This window comes from Hippichthys cyanospilos, chromosome 5 (assembly GCF_059441005.1).
Source record: "Hippichthys cyanospilos isolate Australia breed blue-spotted pipefish chromosome 5, RoL_Hcya_1.0, whole genome shotgun sequence".
NCBI lineage: Eukaryota > Metazoa > Chordata > Actinopteri > Syngnathiformes > Syngnathidae > Hippichthys > Hippichthys cyanospilos.
The window spans coordinates 16,261,374-16,281,402 of record NC_142373.1 but is presented as its reverse complement, the minus strand read 5'-3'; the positions used below and the strand labels follow the sequence as shown (position 1 = coordinate 16,281,402).

Below are 20,029 nucleotides of genomic sequence, written 5' to 3'. Positions count from 1 at the left end.
AAGTTGAATATTTTTATGTGAACAAATATTTATTTATAATTATTTATTTTTGAGAGCAGGTCTGACACTTTACGTCAATTTTTTTTGTGGTTAAATATTATATTAATACAGTATTAAGTAAATGACTTATTTTTTGTGAACAGATCTCTACTGTAATCCCAAAAGAGGATGATTTATATTGAATAATTTTCTGTGGACAAATATTTTTTTTAGAATTATTCCTTTTTTTGAACAGGTCTGACATTTAATGTTTTTTTTTGTGGACAAATATTTATGAATAATTTTCTTTTTTATAACAGATCTCTTCTGTGATCCAAACGAGGATGCTTTTTGTTGATTTTTTTTTTTCCTGTTTCTTTTTATACCCCAATTTTTTGCTTTATATACTAGTGTGGCTAATGGTGTAACATTTACGTAAATATGTAATCTTGCTATAAACAAAACCAGCTCTTTCTCGGCTCTTTTTGACAGAGATGTAGCAGAAAAAAATTATCTGTGGCAAAATCCAGCAAACATCCATCTGAAATTCCACAGCAGAAGTAGAGGGGTTTCCACTTCTGTCCCGGGACGACCAGTGAGCCAAAAATATGAATAAAAAACTTCACTTAACACCTCAACAACGTGTTGCGAAGGCTAACTTCAAAATAAACACATGGAATAATACATGGACGTCAATGCAATAGCAGTTTTTCTTTCGTAACTATGTTAGCGGATTGGCTATTTGCCATTATGACAGATTTCGGATGGACAAACTTTAGTATTTATCAGCGGGATAATCTTCCTGTATTTAACAGCTGAAACCGCCTCGGACTGTTTACGAGCACCTTCGCTGCTTTGCCAAGCACACCAAGCAAGACCCATCCCCCCTTTGGGATTTTTGTCTGCTCCTCCTCTCTTGCTGTCAGGCTTTGAAAGTGATAATGAAAGGCCAGCCAGAGGCTTCCGCTTTGCCTCTTAGCACACACACACACACACACACACACACACACACACACACACACATACGTGTTTATAGGGTATAAATTGACAAGTGTCACAAACCGGCTCGATGGTGGTTTAAGTTGACACACCTTTTAAAAGGGCCTAGAACAATAGAAGTAAGGTCAAATCACTACCAAAAAATTGAGAAAATTTTAGAACACTTTAGCTCTTAGAAAAGAGGTTCAGAACCTGAGATCACAAGACCTGACTAGATGGTGGTTTCGGATGACACTTGAATTGTGGTATGCATGGACAAAACCAGGATTATGATGACTTTAAATGGACAACGAGGGCACACCCTCACCACCCAAAATTAACATAAACACACCAACCAGACACCAATGACGACACTTGAATTGTGGTATACATGGACACAACAAGAACATGTTGACTTTAAATGGACAACGAGGGCACACCCTCAACACCTAAAATTAACATAAAAACACTAACCAGACACTTCTATACAATAAGTGCACAGAAGCAAACGTGAGTATTGGCTGTAGATGAGTGATGATTTCAACCTTGTAAGTGCTCATTCACAACTAATTAATAGACCACAAGACAGTAAAGAGTATCAACAATGTTGAGACCTTAAAACGGCAATGTTGTCATAACTACAATTTACCAAATTAAGAAGCAACTGCATGAAGGGTGTAGACAATTGTCTTTATTAACAATGGTTCCTTTAACCTAGGCTCTTTCAATGAAAAGACCAAGTAGCCTGCCATTATGAAATTAACAGCATTATATAAAATTATAACGATTCCTGATTATCAAACTGTAAACAATGTCTGTCAAAAATACTGAATCAGACATTCTCAGTTAACAATAACAAGAGACCCAACGGAGTCTATCAAGATCAAGAAAAAAAATCCACTAACTCAAATCACTTTTGGTTATGTGTGAGTTTTATAGTGGAGCTGTTTATTAATATTAAACAAATGCAAAACTATTGTGGAACTCCAAACTTAAACATGGAAATGTGGATAGCATCTGAACAACTTTAATCCAAGTGCAATAATGTAAACTAAAGAGTTGATACACCTATTTAGCATTTTCTTAGCATTTTTTAGCATTTCCTGTCCAATTAATACATTTAAAAACACATTTTCCAACTGTTTTTTGGGGGATTCTCTATGTGACGTTCCCAAGATGAGCCGGGATTTGTCGCTATGTGAGCCTTGAGTATAGGTGATGAAATTTTCAGTTGAGTAGTAAAATATATTTGTAAAAGTATTAAGAGTACATGAAATTGATTGATTATCGAAAAAAAAACCTTTTTATTGCTGAAAATGGCTATGGGTTTACAGCTTTTTCTGAGCCTGCTGCCTCTTGATTGTGATGATTCGGTTCCTTACAAAGTCTCTTATATTTTGTACCGTACGTTGTGACAACGCAGAGTCTTCTGCCTCCTTGCACTGCCTGCATTCAACTTTAGAGGCAAGTTTTCCTTTCCTAATGTGGCCTCCAAAATGTCGCATCACTGCAGCGATTTCTGGTTTGGTCCACATTCTCTTTGGCTGTCTTCTAGCGTCATAATCTTGACCAGCATCATCTTTTCCTGAGAGAAATGCATGGTCAAAAACAGAACAAAAGTTATACACAAGTACTTGAACAATCAGAAGTAAGTCTGACTAATGTGTGAAAATTAAAAAGGCTGCAAATCAAATACGTGAAACCGCTGCTCTTCACAGTTTTTGGTAAGGGACTAATGCAGGCTTTCGAATGGCTGCAGGTTGGAAAAGAGGACTAAAGTTCTCTTTACAATGCCCGATTGCTCCATTCTGAGTCTCTGTCACAACAGCATATGGGACGTTGAAAAGCCCGGCTCTCAAGCACGCCTACAAGACACGTCGTGATTGGCTCCCGGCGTGATCATGGGAGTTGGGGTATATTACAACTCCTGCCCTGTCCTCCTTCTATCGACCAATGAGGGCAGCAGTCACGAATCATGTATCTTGGAGGCGTGCTTGAGAGCCGTGCTTCCCAAAGGAGAACCCATGGGAAGAGGGTTTTAACATTCAAAGATCTTAAATTTTGCCTTACCGCTAGATGTAGGGACTATGTCTTCTCCTGTAGACATCACATGTGATTGTGTATCTAATAAAAAAAAACAAAAATTACTTGTGAAAAATGCCTTGTCAAGAAGACTATTCTTGTCCCATCTAATGAAAGAAAAAAAATCAAGAAAACTGAGAACACACCCTTGAATCCAGACTCCTGTTCATGTTTCAGGATCGTACAGACTGATGCTGGATCCAGGTCTTCGCCATGTTCAGGCAATGGTTGTTTGATCCCTTTGGTGATGCCCTTAGGCTCACTGTCATTATCTTCAGTCTCACTAAATGACAAGCTTTCTAGACAAAAAAAGGTTGTCATAATGAAAGAACAGTGAGCCATCAGACCCTTAACTGAAGAAACTGGTCTGTATTAGTACAGAATGATCTTAGCTCACATGACCAATGAACCATTGACACAAGCGCGAAAGGATGTATGTGTATGTATGCGTGTGTGGTGAGGGTGGGGGGCTTCTAAAGAAAACATTAGCTTACCTTCGATTTCAATTTCATCCAGAGATTTTCCTTGTAGCCCGGAAAGATCACCTTTCTCTATGGAAAGTAGCAGTTTGGATATCTTTGCCAATTGTGTGGTTGGGACTGGCAACCTGTAGAAATCCCGATGGACCCGAATATCATGTCCCAGAAAATCTGCAACCTGGTCGAGTTCATTTTTTTTCAAATTCAGGATTTGTGATAGTGTGGCGACATGTTTTCGAAGGTGAGTTGACCTGAGGAACTCTGGCTGTTTTGCTCCACACAAGCTTGCATAAACACGCAAGCAATCATGTCCCCTGTAGTGGGTCAGGGTTTTAGGCCTTCCAAATAAAAAAACATTGTCATGCGGGACACTGCATTCCTTCCTTTTGCTACTCAGCAGTGATAGAGCTTCAACCGTAGACGGCGCAAGAAGAACCACAACCTTTCTCTCTCTTTTCCCAACAATTTCTACTCTGGTGAAATAGTTGCACAACCTCTGCTCCAGCTTAGACAGGCCCATGGCTACATCTTTATGCAGCTGTGTTCTGTCCCTCTCGTCAAAACCTTTGACGAGCATTTTTGAGACTTCTCCAGCGCGTCTACGATTGAATACAATAATTTGTGCTAAAGTAACTTTAGCAAGCTCAGCGTAGTTCTTTGGTGTTGCTTGCTCCTTCAAGTTAGTAACTGCACTGTGTGCCGTCTTCTGGAGGTACTGGTGAAGTACCTGGACATCCTCTGTGAAAGGCAGTGTTGTTGGTTTATTATACTTGGCACTGCTCAGGGTGTGCAGAGCTTTGTGGGAAACCAGCTCACACCACTGAGATCTGTACAGTTTCATGAAAGTTTCTGTTGACTTCACCAATGTGTCATCTTCTGCCATTAGGGCACGAGAATGAATGTGGTCGCAAATTTTCTTGAGCGATTGTCCCAATTTCAAAGCTAGGCTGGGTGTTTCATAGGAGAGGCTTTCGTCATTAAACCCAGCAACTTTCTTCACAGCTTGAATAACTGTCAGGAAGTTTGAGGGCTTTATGGCTTCTTCCATGCTGTTGATAGAGAAGTCAGCACGCAGACAAATCAGCAGTCGTCCCACTTCCCGGAGCTTTTGACGAATGTATTCATGCTTTGTTGAGTCTTGTCCATGTTTGCTGTACAAGGACTGGGCCAACTGAACAATGGATAGGTCATTTCGCACAGCCAGGCCAATATCATCCGTGTTCATTCGAGTCAGAATCTTCCAAATTCCACTTGAGAAGTGTTGGCTGAATACAGTCTGTTGGGCTGTAGCCAAACACAGAACTCTGGCTCGTCCTTCTTGTTTATCCAAATTCTCACTTTCTGGCCTAAAAGGACATCTTCGGACATGTCTCCACAGTTCTTTGCGTACAAATAATCCCTGACAGTGCATACAGTGCAAGAATTTTTGAGTCACAGCAGGAGCTTTAGGCCTCCTTTTTACTTTTAATTGTCCTTTTTCACCTCTGAGGATCCCAGTGTTATGTTGAAAATTGCCCCGGTTTCGCATTTTAAGAAATAGCGCTTTGCGTTCCTGTGAGTGTTCAGGGAGATAAAATGCATATGAAACTTCAGGGTGAGACATGTGTACTTTCAGGTGGCGAGTCAGTCTACTTTGTGGTTTACCACATACAAAACAGTAGTTTCTGTTGCTCAACTCAAGAGGTGGAGTTTGTTTATCTGTATTTGTCACATGCCTATTTGATGAGTCTTCATTAGAAACCTCTGAATCTGGTGTTTCACTGGGAGAGACTTCTGCGGGCTTGGCAGGAAGGGGCAAACATTTTGTCATGCTGGCTTTGTTTGTTACATATGTGTCTAATCTGTTGGATGAACTACTACTGGGCAGTGATGGTATTCTTTCCAAAATCATGCTTGAATCTGAATCAGATTCTGAATCTGGGACATATTCACTTTGGCTGTTCTCATCGGAGTCTAATATTCTATCCCCATCGTTCTTCCGTCTGTAGCAGGATAGATGCCAGACTCTTGAACAAACTGTAACAGAGTTTGAAAATGTTAGGCCAATATACAGTCAGAGTTGCAACACAATTTTACAATCAATTATATAGTTACACCATGAGGACCATAGTCAGAAACAAGGGTGCTGTGGATATTTGGTTACAAGGCTGTTTGGTTTCTGACTATAATGGCTCACTGTGGACACTTTGGAAAAAGCAATGCGTTCAATTTACTTTACCTTTGCATTTGTATCCAGTCCATGTCAAAGAAGATATAGGTCCCAAGCATATAACACACTTGTCAAAGGCAGACAGTATTATTGTCTCAAGAAGATGTTCACAACATTCCTGAGGACAAAAGAAAAAATCTCTGTAGAGCATGTTGGCAGAACATTTCAAAACCATATGGGATTGCACACTAAAAAAAAAAGTACAACAAAGATGCATAGATCAAATGTGGCTGCAATTACAAAGTATTACCCAAGTTTTTGTGTGCACCAAAATACTGCTGTTGACATGATAAATTGTAAAACAGGACAATTAACGGCTCTCATACCGCCTCAACACCGCGCCCTTACCACCCATCCATTCATTTTCAAGCGCTTCATTCTACAGTACGGTTGGGTTGTGAGGGTACCAGCTTGAGCAGGGAAGCCCAGATTTTCCTCTCCCTGGTCATTTCGTCAAGCTCCCCTGGGAGGATCCCTAGGCGTTCTCAGGCCAGCCCAAACACATAATCTCTCTGACATGTCCTGGGTCATCCCAGGCCCTTTTCCCATGCACGGAACACTTTACCAGGGAGGCGTCCACCTCAACTAGCTACTCTCAATGCCGAGGAGCAACGGCTTGACACTGAGACCCTCCAGTATGACAATGCTTCTCACCCTATCTCTTAGGGTAAGATCATCATGTGAAGGAAACTCAATTCAATCACTTGTGTCCGGGATCTCATTCTTTCACCCATGACACATAGATGAGGGCAGGAATGTAGATCGACTGGTTAATGGAGAGCTTGGTCCTTTCCCTCCTACCAACACTTTCAAAAATTATCCCAAGATACCTAAACTCCGACACTTGGGGCAGGACGTTATCTACTCCCGACTGGGAAAGTGTACTCCACCTTTTTTCCAACAAAGACCATGATTCTGATCATCATCGACCCAAGACTTCACACTCGTCCCTCTCTGGGCCGTCACTTTAACGTGGTGGAGGGGTTTGCACGCCCCAATGATCCGAGGAGCTAAGTTGTCTGGGGCTTAATGCCCCTAGAAAGGTCACCCAGGGCAAACAAGTCCTAAGTAAGGAACCAGACTAAGCATGAACCATTTTCCTCTAATGATGGATAAAATACATGGAGTCGAGGTGCCCACATTCAGACGCCGGTCACTGTGGCCCCCCTCCGAAGCAAAGCCTGAAGGTGGGGCTAGCTGGCGAGTACCTGGTAGCCAAGCCCACACCCATGGGGCTCAGCACCTGTGGGATGGGCCGTAGGTCGGGTGGAGTGTGAGCTGGGCGGCGGCCAAAGACAGGAAACTTGGCGCTCCAACTCCAGCTGCAGAAGCTAGCTCTTGGGACATGGAATGTCACCTCTATGGCAGTGGGGATGGGGTGCTGCTGACCTCAACTTGGGACGCCGTGAACCAGTGGACAGAATACTCTGAAGACATCATAAAACCCATCGACACGCCTTCTTCTGAGTAAGCAGAGTCCGGAAGCTCTGAGGCGGGCTTCTGGGGCTGAAGTCACCATCGTGGTCAAAAAAACTCCTTGGTGGCAAGGCCTTGGGGGTGGATGAGATCCGCCCGGCATTTCTAAAGGCTCTGGATGTAGTAGAGCTGTCCTGGCAGACACGCTTCTGCAACATCGCATAGTCATCCGGGACAACACCTCTGGATTAGTAGATTGGGGTGGTGGTTCCGCTTTTTAATAAGGGGGACTGGAGGGTGTGTTCCACCTATAGAGGAATCACACTCCTCAGCCTCCTCGGTAAATTCTATTCAGGGGTCGAATCTCGATTTCAGGAGGAGCAGGGTGGTTTTTGTCCTGGCCGTGGAAAAGTGGACCAAATCTACACCCTCGGCAGGATCCTCAATAGTACAAGTAATTTCGCCCATCCAGTCTACATGTGTGTTGTAGACTTGCAGAAGGTGTTGAATCGTGTCCCTTGGGAAATTCTGTGGGAGTCGCTTTGGAAGTACGGTGTACCCAAAGCCTTGATACTGCCAGTTTTGTCCCTTTAACACCACATTTCTGGCAGTTAGTTGAATCCGTTTCCAGTGGTGGTTGGACTCCGCCAAGGCTGCCCATTTTCACCATTTCTTTTCATTACCTTTATTCACAGAATCTGTAGGCGCAGCCAAAGCATTGAGGAGGGGTCTGGTTTCAGAGTTTCATTTCTGCTATTTGCGGATGATGTGGTGTTGTTGGCTTTTTCAGACCGTGACCTCCAACTCTCATTGGAGCAGTTCGCAGCTGAGTGTGAAGCAGAAGGATGAAGATCAGCATCTCCAAATTAGAGATCATGGTCCTCAGTCGGAAAAGGGTGGTGTGCCCTCTCGGGGTCAGAGATGAGGTCCTGCCCCAAGTGGAGGAGTTCAAGTATCTTGGGGTCTTCATGAGTGAGGGTAAAATGGAATGGAAGATCGACAGGCGGATCGATTCAACATCTGCTGTGTTCCAAACCCTGGTAAAGAGAGAGCTGAACCAAAAAGGCAAAGCAATCTACGTTCCTGCCCTCACAAGCTGTCTTTTATGACCAAAAGAATGAGATCTCAGAGACACGCAGCCGAAATGAGATTCCTCTGCAAGCTGTCTGGGCTCTCCCCTAGAGCCAGGGTGAGTAGCTCGGTCATCCGGGAAGGACCCAGTGTCGAGCTGCTGCTCCTCTCCGTTGAGAGGAGCCAGTAGAGGTGTAGTAGTGCGGGCATCTTGTTATCATGCCTCCCAGACATCTCCCTGGTGAGGTGTTACGGACATGTCCAACCAGGAGGAGACCCCAGGGACGACCCAGGACACGCTGGAGGGACTATGCCTCTTTCTTGGTGCGGGAACACATGGGGATTCGCCTAGAGGAGCTGGACGAAATGGCCGGAGAGAGGGAAGTCCGGGCTTCACTGCTGAGGGTGCTGCCCCCGCAATCTGAACCACGATAAGCTAGAGATGATGGATGGATAGGTTTCATATTCAAATCGCTCTGTAAGTTGGAGGTCCTTGCCTGAAGACGCCAACAACACCACATCATCACTAGTAGCAGAGAACAGAGAAGCAATACTGAGACCCCCATTACTTCTGATGCAACGATAAATTCTGTCCATAAAAGTAATGAACGGACTCCGTGACAAAGGGCAGCCTTGGCAGTGTCCACCTCTCACTGGAAACGAATTCAACTTCCCGCTGGAAATACAGACTAAACTCTGACATGGATGGTACAGGGCCCGAACAGTCCGTATCAGAGGGCTAGGTACCCCCCCCTCCTGAAACAGCCCCCACAGAATTCAATGAGAGACACTGTCTAAGGCCTTCACTCCTTCTCAAAGTCCAAAAAGCACACACAGACTGGTTGGGCGAACTCCCATAAATGCTTGAGGATCCTTCGAAGGGTGTAGTGCTGGTCCATTGTGCCTCGACCGGGACAAAAACCACACTGCTCTTCCTGAATCTGAGGTTCTACTTCCTGACGCACCCTTCTTTCCAGCACCCCCAATATATCTTATAGAGAAGGCTTAAGAGTGTGATCTCTCTATAATTGGAACACACCCTCTGGTCCCGCTTCTTAAAAAGGGGAATCATCACACCGGTCTGCCAATCTAGAGGCGCTGTCCCCGATGTCCGAGTGATGTTGCAGAGGCATGTCGACCAGGACAGCACCACAACATCCAGAGCCTTTAAGAACTCAGGCAGTTCTCATCCACCCCTGGGGGCCTTCCACCAAAGACTTTTTTTTTTGACCACCTTGGCAGCTTCAGCCACAGAGATGGGAGAGCCCACGTGCTTCCAGACTCTGCTTCCTCTGAGGAAGACATGTCGGAGGAATTGAGGAGGTCTTCGAAGTATTCTGCCCACAGGTCAGCAGCGCGCTATATCCTTTGTAAATAATATTTATGGTGCACTGCTTACCCCTCCTGAGACACCAGATAGTGGACCAGAATTTTCTCAAAGTAATCAGGATCTCATTTTCCATGGCCTCACCGAACTTCTCTCATGCCCGGGTTTTTGCCTCGCCAAATACCCAAGCTGCACTCCGCTTGGCCGGTCAGTATTTGTCAGCTGCCTATGGATTCCTACAAGCCAAAAAGACCCAATAGAACTCCCGATATAGAACTTCAGCTTGAAGGCATTCCTTACCCTTGTCAACCAAAGGTTACATGGATTTACATCACGACAGGCGCCTACTACCTTACAAAACTTCAATCAGGCGCCTCGATAATGGAGACGCGGAACATGGTCCCCCTCCCCTGAAACGTGGGACAAATTCTCCCAGAGTTGGGAGTTGAAACGCCTTCTGAGGTGGGACTCTACCAGATATTCCCAGCAGACCCGCACAATACGTTTGGGTCTGTCAGATCTGACCGGCATCCCCCCCATTTCCACCGGGTATGTCACACCGGGACGAGCCCCCGGGGATTACCCAGGGCACGCTGGAGAGACTATGTTTCTCGGTTGGCCTAGGAACGCCTGGAGATAGCCATGGAGGAGCTGGACGATGTGGAAGTCTAGGCCCCTGGTACCAGACCCCAGATAAGCGGAAGATAATGGACGGACAGATGGATGAATTCAATTTACCAACTGAATATACCTGTTCAATGCCTTCAAACTCTGAGCTTAGGGATGGCAGCGCTACATCAGGCTGCTGTAAAGAGAAATGAAGAAAAAATTAACCTCAGATGACCAAACCGTTAGGCACCGTAGGCACAACACATTACATCACAGTGGTGATTCTTAGTGATACAGGATCAAGAATCATTGCGTTTTACTTGGTCATTTCACAAACAATCGTCTAACAACTACTGACAGAGTGTCCGTTTCTTCTGATCCATGTATAGTGTTAGGTTGAATTCGTATTCCTGTTTGTACTGTCATTTAATACAATTCTAAAGCAACTGAAAGTAAGAGCATACTGCTGACAGGAGAAAAAGGGACAGTCTGTTTATATACAAGTAGTATTACTTCCCCACAATACTATCCTAAAGAGCATATATATTTTTAATTAAAATTTTAATTTTGATTACATTGATAGTAACAATTGAATTCCTGCACACAATTGTATTTGACAATGCCATATTAATGATTCATTATCAAGCCTACAAAATTTGTCATTACTCCACCATTATCAAATTACATAAATGAAACATTATTTATGTAATTAATATTCCCTCAGTTCCCTTCTTAGCGTAATATTGTCTCACTTTTCGTTTCAATTGGAAATGACCCAATAGTTTTCTTGACACTGCGCATTTAACATAAGAAAATCTGCTGCACTATTGAAAATGTGTAGCAGGTTAAGGTTTTGAAAATCTCAAAGACAACCACACATGACATGATGTGTTGGTATACGATGTGAAACTAATGTACACTATTATGGCTAGCCTACTTTGCGGTAGGTTAGCCATAGCAATAATTATATTAATTAGTAAGTAAGGAATCTGTTGAAACATTCCCATTTATTCATGGTGAATTTGAATGTTTTGAGAAATTTGGCTACATTTGCAAGCAAATTAGTGTTCTAAGAATAATGTTCTCATATACACTTTTATAGTGATTTATTGGCATACGGCCAAAATAGCATTTTAATTTTGCTTAGAATTAAAAACTCACCGAATCATTAATTCTCTTAACCAGATTCAAAATCATTTGCTTCCCTCCCTCAAGCAGTTTTTTCTTGGCCTTATCAAATGCTTCCTCACGCTGAGCATGATGCTTCCGTAGGTTTTGAAGTCGGCGACTTGCTCTTAACTGTCAAAACACATGACACAAATCGGTCGTGTCGAAGAACAATTTATTCAAATGAAGCAGAAAAATCTAACCGTTTTACCTGCTCTTTTGTAGCCACCTGGTGAAAGGGGACAAGTCCAGTGCTAATCTGGAACAAATATATTTAGTTTTGAACGACTGAATAATTTAACCAAAATTATGATAGAACTCCTTACACTGTAAATGAAAGTACGATTAATTAATAAAAAAAGTTTAAATGTGTATTCCTGTTTATGTTGTCATTTAATGCAATTCTAAAGCAATTGAACGTGAACGCATTCTGATGACGTTGTTTGAAAAGGGGCAGTATGTTTTAGCAGGGATTAACGTGAGTATAAGAGCAATGTAGAAGACTTATTGAACTAACACAGTTTGATAGCGTGAAATTATTGAAGACTGTCAGATAGGTGATAATATGTGACTGTGAGACTTGTAGATAAAGCCAGGTGAAATGTCACTTTAAACCATAATCCTGCAAGCACACACACATACACATGGAGGTGAGTTTGACTCCTAAACCTCCACACTGAATAGTTTCGGTGGGAATGTCTGCACATGCCTGTGTCAGTGTAAGCCATATACGAAGATGAACACACACACACGCAGCCGTTGGTGTGACTTAAAAATGTAATAATGACTGTATAATACACTATAAATCCAGTGGATCTGGCTCGAGTCTATTAATATTAATAAGCCTCGAAATAGTTTTAGTACTGGTGACTTGACACAGAACTTAGAATATACTGTAGTTGTTGAACTCAACCGGAAGTTGGATTCGTAATGATGCTTATTGGCGCTAAGATGATTTACCTTTTCAGAATTGGTCAGTGGCTGCAGTACTGGACCAAGTTCAGTCTTGCTCGAGGTCATTAAGTCCCTTCTCTCCATCGTACACTGAAATACAGGGTCAAAACACACAGATATGCACAGGAACAATCAAACTCCATGGAATTGTTTAATTACAAATTGAATAAAGTTGCAAGAATATGCCTGAAAGGTAAACTTTTGACAGTTTTTCACTCCCAGTGATGCTGTTAAATTTATATTCAACAAAATGTGTGTACCGGTTCAAAGTCTTCAACATTTGAGGGCTGGGGAGACATCTCCACATCAGGATGCTGTAAATAGACAGGAAAGAAAATTCAAACTTTGATGCTCATACCTTCAGAGGCACAACGCATTACATCACAGGGAGGTGATTTTGAGTGATACAGGATCAAGAATCATTGAGTTTTACCTGGTCATTTCACAAACAATAGTGCACCAAGTACTGATAGAGTGTCAGTTTGTTCTGATCTATGGAGACTGTTAAATTGAATTTGTATTCTGTTCATTCTGTCATTTAATGCAATTCTAAAGCAATTGAAAGTAAGCGCATACTGATGACATTGTAGGAAATGAGACAGTACGTTTTAGCAGGGATTAACGTGTGTATAAGAGCAATGTAGAAGACTTAATAAACTAACACAGTTTGATAGCGTGAACTTATTGAAGACTATCAGATAGGAGATAATATGTGACTGTGAGACTTGTAGATAAAGTGAGGTGAAATGTCACTTTAAACCATAATCCTACAAGCACACACACAGAGATGAGTTTGACTCCTAAATCTCTAGACTGAATAGTTTGGGTGGGAATGTCAGCATATGCCTGTGTCAGTGTAAGCCATATTCTAAGATGAACATACACACACGGACGTTGGTGAGACTTAAAAATGTAATAATGACTGCATAATACACTATAAATCCAGTGGATCTGGCTCGAGTCTATTAATATTAATAAGCCTCTAAATAGTTTTAGTACTGGTGACTTGACACAGAATGTAGAAAATACTGAAGTTGTTGAACTAACCGGGAAGTTGGATTCTTAATGATGCTTATTGGGGCTGAGATGATTTACCTTTTCAGAATTGGTCTGTGGCTGTAGTACTGCATGAGGTTCAGTCTTGCTCAAGGTCATAAAGTCCCTTCTCTCCATCGCACACTGAAATACAGGAAGATACAGGGTCAAAACACACAGAAATGCACAAGAACAATCAGATTCCAGGGAATTGTTTGATTACAAATTGAATAAAGTTGCAAGAATATGCCTGAAAGGTACACTTTTGGCAGTTCTTCACTCCTAGCGACGCCGTTAATTTTATATTAACAAAATGGATGTACCGGTTCAAAGTCTTCAACATTTGAGGGCTGGGGAGACATCTCCACATCAGGATGCTGTAAATAGAAAGGAAAGAAAACTCAAACTTCGATGACCATACCTTCAGAGGCACAATGCATTACATCACAGGGGTGATTTTGACTGATACAGGATCAAGAATCATTGAGTTTTACTTGGTCATTTCACAAACAATTGTGCACCAAGTACTGATAGTGTCAGTTTATTCTGATCCACGGAGACTGTTAAATTGAATTTAAATTCTGTTCATTCTGTCATGTAATGCAATTCTAAAGCAAATGAAACTAAGCGCATACTGATGCCATTGTAGAAAAAGGGACAGTATGTTTTAGCAGGGATTAACACGTGTATATGAGAGCAATGTAGAAGTTAATAAACTAACACAGTTTGATAGCGTGAACTTATTGAAGACTATCAGAAAGGTGATAAAATGTGACTGTGAGACTTGTAGATAAAGCGAGGTGAAACGTCACTTTAAACCATAATCCTACAAGCACACACACATACACACGGAGGTGAGTTTGACTCCTAAACCTCTACACTGAATAGTTTTGGTGGGAATGTCAGCATATGCCTGTGTCAGTGTAAGCCATATTCTAAGATGAACACACACCCACGGACGTTGATGAGACTTAATAATGTAATAATGACTGCATAATACACTATAAATCCAGTGGCTCTGGCTCAAGTCTATTAATATTAATAAGCCTCTAAATAGTTTTAGTACTGGTGACTTGACACAGAACCTAGAAAATACTGAAGTTGTTGAACTAACTGGGAAGTTGGATTCTTAATGATGCTTATTGGTGCTGAGATGATTTACCTTTTCAGAATTGGTCTGCGGCTGTAGTACTGGATGAGGTTTAGTCTTGTTCGAGGTCATTAAGTCCCTTCTCTCCATCGCACACTGAAATACAAGAAAATACAGGGTCAAAACACACAGATATGCACAGGAACAATCAGACTCCAGGGAATTGTTTGATTACAAATTGAATAAAGTTGCAAGAATATGCCTGAAAGGTAAACTTTTGACAGTTTTTCACTCCCAGTGATGCCGCTAAATTTATATTCAACAAAATGGATGTACCGGTTCAAAGTCTTCAACATTTGAGGGCTGGAGAGACATTTCCACATCAGGATGCTGTAAATAGAAAGGAAAGAAAACTCAAACTTCGATGACCCTACCTTCAGAGGCACATCGTATGACATCACAGGGGTGATTTTGAGTGATACAGGATCAAGAATCATTGAGTTTTACTTAGTCATTTCACAAACAGTAGTGCACAGAGTACTGATAGAGTGTCAGTTTATCCTCATCTCCGGAGACTGTTAAATTGAATGTGTATTCTGTTCATTCTGTCATTTAATGCAATTCTTAAGCAATTGAAAGTAAGCGCATACTGATGACATTGTACGAAAAGGGACAGTATGTTTTAGCGGGGAGTAATGTGTGTATAAGGGCAATGTAGAAGTTAATAAACAAACACAGTTTGATAGCATGAACTTATTGAAGACTATCTGATAGGTGATAATATGTGACTGTGAGACTTGTAGATAAAGTGAGGTGAAATGTCACTTTAAACCATATGCCTACAAGCTCACACACATACATACGGAGGTGAGTTTGACTCCTAAACCTCCATACTGAATTGTTTCGGTGGGAATGTCTGCATATGCCTGTGTCAGTGTAAGCCATATACGAAGATGAACACACACACACACACAGCCGTTGGTGTGACTTAAAAATGTAATAATGACTGTATAATACACTACAAATCCAGTGGATCTGGCTCAAGTCTATTAATATTAATAAGCCTCTAAAAAGTTTTAGTACTGGTGACTTGACACAGAACTTAGAAAATACTGTAGTTGTTGAACTCAACCGGAAGTTGGATTCTTAATGATGCTTATTGGCGCTGAGATGATTTACCTTTTCAGAATTGGTCAGCGGCTGCAGTACTGGACCAGGTTCAGTCTTGCTCAAAGTCATTATGTTGCTTCTCTCCATCACACACTGAAATACACGAAAATACAGGGTCAAAACACACAGATATGCACAGGAACAGTCAGACTCCAGGGAATTGTTTGATTACAAACTGAATAAAGTTGCAGGGATATGCCTGAAAGGTAAACCTTTGCCAGTTTTTCACTCCAGTGATGGTGTTAAATTTATATTATGTTATTATTATGTTTATATTTTGATGTTATATATCATATGTATACAGATGTACCTGTTCAAAGTCTTCAAGGTTTGAGGGCTGGAGAGACATCTCCATATCAGGATACTGTAAACAGAAAGGAAAGAAAACTTAAACTTCGATGACCATAGATCGTGTTAGGCTGAATTTTTATGACTGTTTGTTATGTCATTTAATACAATTCTAAAGCAAATGAAAGTAAGTGCATACTGATGACAAAGGAGAAAAAGGGACAGTCATTTTTGGCGGGGATTAACATGTGTATACGAGAGCAATGTGAGTTGTTAATAAACAAAGTTCGATAAAGTGAAGTTATTGAAGACTAACAGATAGGTGATTATATGTGACTGTGAGACTTGTAGATAGAGCGAGGTGAAATGTCAATTTAAATCATATGCCTACAGTATGTGAACACACACATACACATGTAGTTTTACTCCTCAACCTCTACACTAAATAGTTTTGGTGCGAATGGCAGCATATGCCAGTGTAAGCCATATTCTAAACTGGAAACACACACACACACTATATATATATATATATATATATATATATATATATATATATATATATATATATATATATATATATATATATATATATATATATATATATATATATGGGAGCTTTGACAGGGGATGCTGTTGTGCACCTTACATTGAAAAGATGTCTCTGTATGACCTCTTTTCATTCTGTGAAGCCCTTTGAGACTTCGGTGATTTAGGGCTATATAAATAAAATTTGATTGATTGATTGATTGATATATATATATATATATATATATATATACATATATGGACGTTGGTGTGACTTAAGAATGCAATAATGACTAAAAAAACACTGTAAATCGCACTCTAGTCTATTAATATTAATAAGCCTCGAAATAGTTTTAGTACTGGTGATTTGACAAAGAACATGGAAAATACTGTAGTTGCTGAACTCCATCGGAAGTTGAATTCTAGATGATACTTAGTGGTGCTAAGGTGATTTACCTTTTCACAACTGGTTAGAGGCTGTTGTATTGAACCAGGTTTAGTCTGGCTCAAGGTCATTAGGTCCCTTTTCTCCATCACACACTGACATACAGAAAAATAAAGGGTCAAAACACACACATACTTAGTGGACTTCTTAATTTCTACTGTTATTTTCGGATGCATGCTAACCTTATACTGTGAACCTTTTCAAGCCAAAAAGTGTATTAGCTGTGAAAAGAATGCAAAATTTACCTCCTGAAATGATTTCAGAGCATTTAAGGGGGCTGCAGTTGTATTTTCCCCTGTCATGAATTTGTTTTGGGACTTTTTACATAGGCCAGATTCCTGAGATTGAAACGGCATACAGTCAGCACTGTTTTTTCTGATTGCTTTTTTTTTCTATTAACAATAACCAATCTCATCACATGCTGTTATGATCACCTTGTCTCTCCATGGCCATTCAGAGTCTCCGTAATCATATGTGATCTCCTCTCCTGGGTAAATGTCCTGTGTTGCAAACAAACACAAGTGGGGCTTTCCTTGCACATTTAAAGACTTCATTTTGGCATTTGGGTTGATGTGGTCATCATTGACCAGTCTTCCCAGCGATCCATCCTCTTTTGCTGCATCAACACTTGAAAAAGAAAACACATTATTAAAGTATATGCTTGGAAGTGTAGACTATCATGATTTACGATCCTATTAAATAAATTTAAAAAAAATCTGGTTAAACATGGACTTGATAAACACCACCAAGCTCTTCCATTGAAGCGAAACTCAAACATGAAGGCTTTCATGTTGTTATGGTACACCCTCTGTCTTCTCTCACATTCTTGTATGTTGATAAGTTCACCACGATATTCTAGCAAGAAGTCTCCTTTTTCAAAAGAAGCGCAAGCAAAGACTCCTCGCCCTAGAATTGAAAAAACAACATTAATGATGTAAGGTGAAAGAATCAATTGTCAAATGTCATTGTGAGATTTAGCTTACCTTTGAATGCATTGATGTATTTCACATCCATTCCAAGCTTGTCTTTTCCAGAATCAATGTAAAGTCTTGCTTCATTTTTTGGATCCAGACACCTTCGCCTTGGCATTTTTTTTTTCTGATTTTGAATCAAGAGCTCCTTCATTCAAATAAAGCCAACGAAAAAAAAGGGTTTTAAAGGCACTACACAAAAGGCACTCATTATTCAATGAATTCATCAGTACGTGACAAAATTAAGAGTGAATCTGTCACAATGCAGAATCCCATCAATGTGCAGTATGCATGTCCGCCATTTCTTCCAAATAAGATACAATTATTATGGTAGAGCAACTGTCTGATCCAGGCAGAATGTACTATAACTCCCCAAGTAAAATATGGACTTTTTCCCCCAAAAATGAAGGTCAAAAGTATGGGTGTGTCTTCTCAACAGTAACCTCAAAATTATATATATTTTTTTCGACAGAAATAAAGTTAGATTGATATGTCCGCCACATAAGTAGAATTTTTACGCTCAAATGTGCATTTATATATCAACCGTATTCTTGCTTAGCTACATATATCACCGTAACGGGACAAGGATGAGGAAGTCCGTTAGCTCTTGCAGCTAACTAGCTGCAAATAGTTTGTGTAAACAAACGCGGAAAAGTATTCCGTTAATTACCTGGTCCATTCAATTAAATGTACAGGTCTAGGATCGAACGAACGAGGCCAAGCAAGCAAAAACATTTAACACATATAAACCTAGAGATCCACCTGTTACAGCCCCCTTTGCATATAAACTAATGCACAAAACGTCCCGTGTTATCAATCATAAAAACGTCTTTAAAAAAAAAAAGGCTTAACAGGCCCTCTCATGAAAAAATAACCTCGTAAAACCTAAGCTGACCGTACTCACGTATAACTAGAAGTATTTACAGTGATTATTTATTGAATACTTACCTAAAAGGCCAGTCCAATGTCCCTTTCGCGGCAAATTGAAGTCTTTCCCGGGAAATTTGGTGCTAGGCCACGCCAACTTCTACGTCACGTCTCCGCCTCCAGCGTGTGTGTTTTTTGTGTGTGTGTATGAAAGTGCAATAATAAAAAACGACCAGCAGGGTGTCATACACACACACAGAAGTCATGCAAGGTGTAATACATTGACAGCTCCAAAAATCATATTTATAAGTTATTTAGAAAATAAATACAGCATAATTATTGTCCCAGCTGAGTAGTAGGCTCACATTTTCCTCTTTTTTTTAAAAAAAACGTTCTTTTATGCCCTAAAAAATTAAAATATAAGTCTTGAATTAGACTGACACTTGGTTTGTCAATTTATTCACAAGTGTCCACTTTTCCCAGGTGAAAAGTCTGGTATTTTGGCGGTCTATACCATATATACAAACGCACACACACACACACACACACACACACACACACACGCGATCCCACAAGATGCTGCTATCATTCACTGTAGCCTTGCTCCCCACCTTCACATATCCCACACTGGTGGGATTCTCACCAGGTCTTGTAACTATGGCGACCACTCCCCACCTGCAACGAGATGATCCATATTCAGTAGCTCACACTCTCGATATGCGCAACTAATTGTCTCCATGTGTTTGTTTTTTTTTATTCTAAAAGTACACTTTTGTTCCTACAAAGAGCATCCGCTCAAAGTGGCATTATGTGCCGTTAATATGCTTTCTCGTTACTTTTGCAGCAAGAAGCAAGGAGTTGTGTGTTTGTGTGTCTAATTGCTTATGCATAAATGCATGAATTCACAAGCACATGTCTTTTGCTGCCTCAAAGGCAAAATGACTGACAATGGCAGAAAAGTCTGTTTGAAGCGCACTAATTAATAGTTAATTAGGTTTTTTTTTTTTCCCGATCTGCGGCTTAATCCGCAAACCTGCAAACTGATAGCGGGCTGCCAGTCATACAAAATCTCGCCAGTGTACACGAAGTAGACGCAGCTGTCACGTGGCAATCGTGCATGAGGACAAGATGGATAATTAAGGATGACGGTCCAGTTTTTTGGGGGGGAGTATACGTTTTTTTTTACTAATTACCACTTAAAACGATTGCGCTTGAACATGATACAATTAGCTGTTGATTTTTTTTTTCCTGCGTTGTGTTCATAATTTTAGTATTTGGCTTGTTTATGGTGAAGTCTTTGTCGGATAAATGAGACATGGGTGGGGGTTGGGATTGGTCGGGACTGGACGGGTGGGGGAGCAGGTGTT

General features: G+C 40.9%; 2 protein-coding genes across 3 annotated transcripts in view; one reads left to right on the top strand and one right to left on the bottom strand.

Annotated features, from left to right (window-relative positions):
• The window catches only part of igsf3 (immunoglobulin superfamily, member 3), a 122,233-nt gene that overhangs the window by 8,852 nt on the left and 93,352 nt on the right, over window positions 1-20,029 (top strand). The gene's annotated exons all lie outside the window — the stretch shown is intronic.
• On the bottom strand, window positions 1,681-18,345 carry LOC148423772 (uncharacterized). Its single transcript, XM_088414948.1, has 19 exons — window positions 17,808-18,345; window positions 17,568-17,730; window positions 17,259-17,451; window positions 17,070-17,162; window positions 16,836-16,919; window positions 15,877-15,930; window positions 15,576-15,659; window positions 14,733-14,786; window positions 13,367-13,450; window positions 12,532-12,585; window positions 12,278-12,361; window positions 11,529-11,576; window positions 11,312-11,449; window positions 10,293-10,346; window positions 5,737-5,845; window positions 3,534-5,534; window positions 3,186-3,338; window positions 3,028-3,081; window positions 1,681-2,542 (listed from the first exon to the last, which is right to left on the bottom strand). Exons 1-19 carry the CDS (start codon window positions 17,947-17,949, stop codon window positions 2,286-2,288), a joined length of 3,903 nt encoding a protein of 1,300 aa, XP_088271074.1. The 5' UTR covers window positions 17,950-18,345; the 3' UTR covers window positions 1,681-2,285.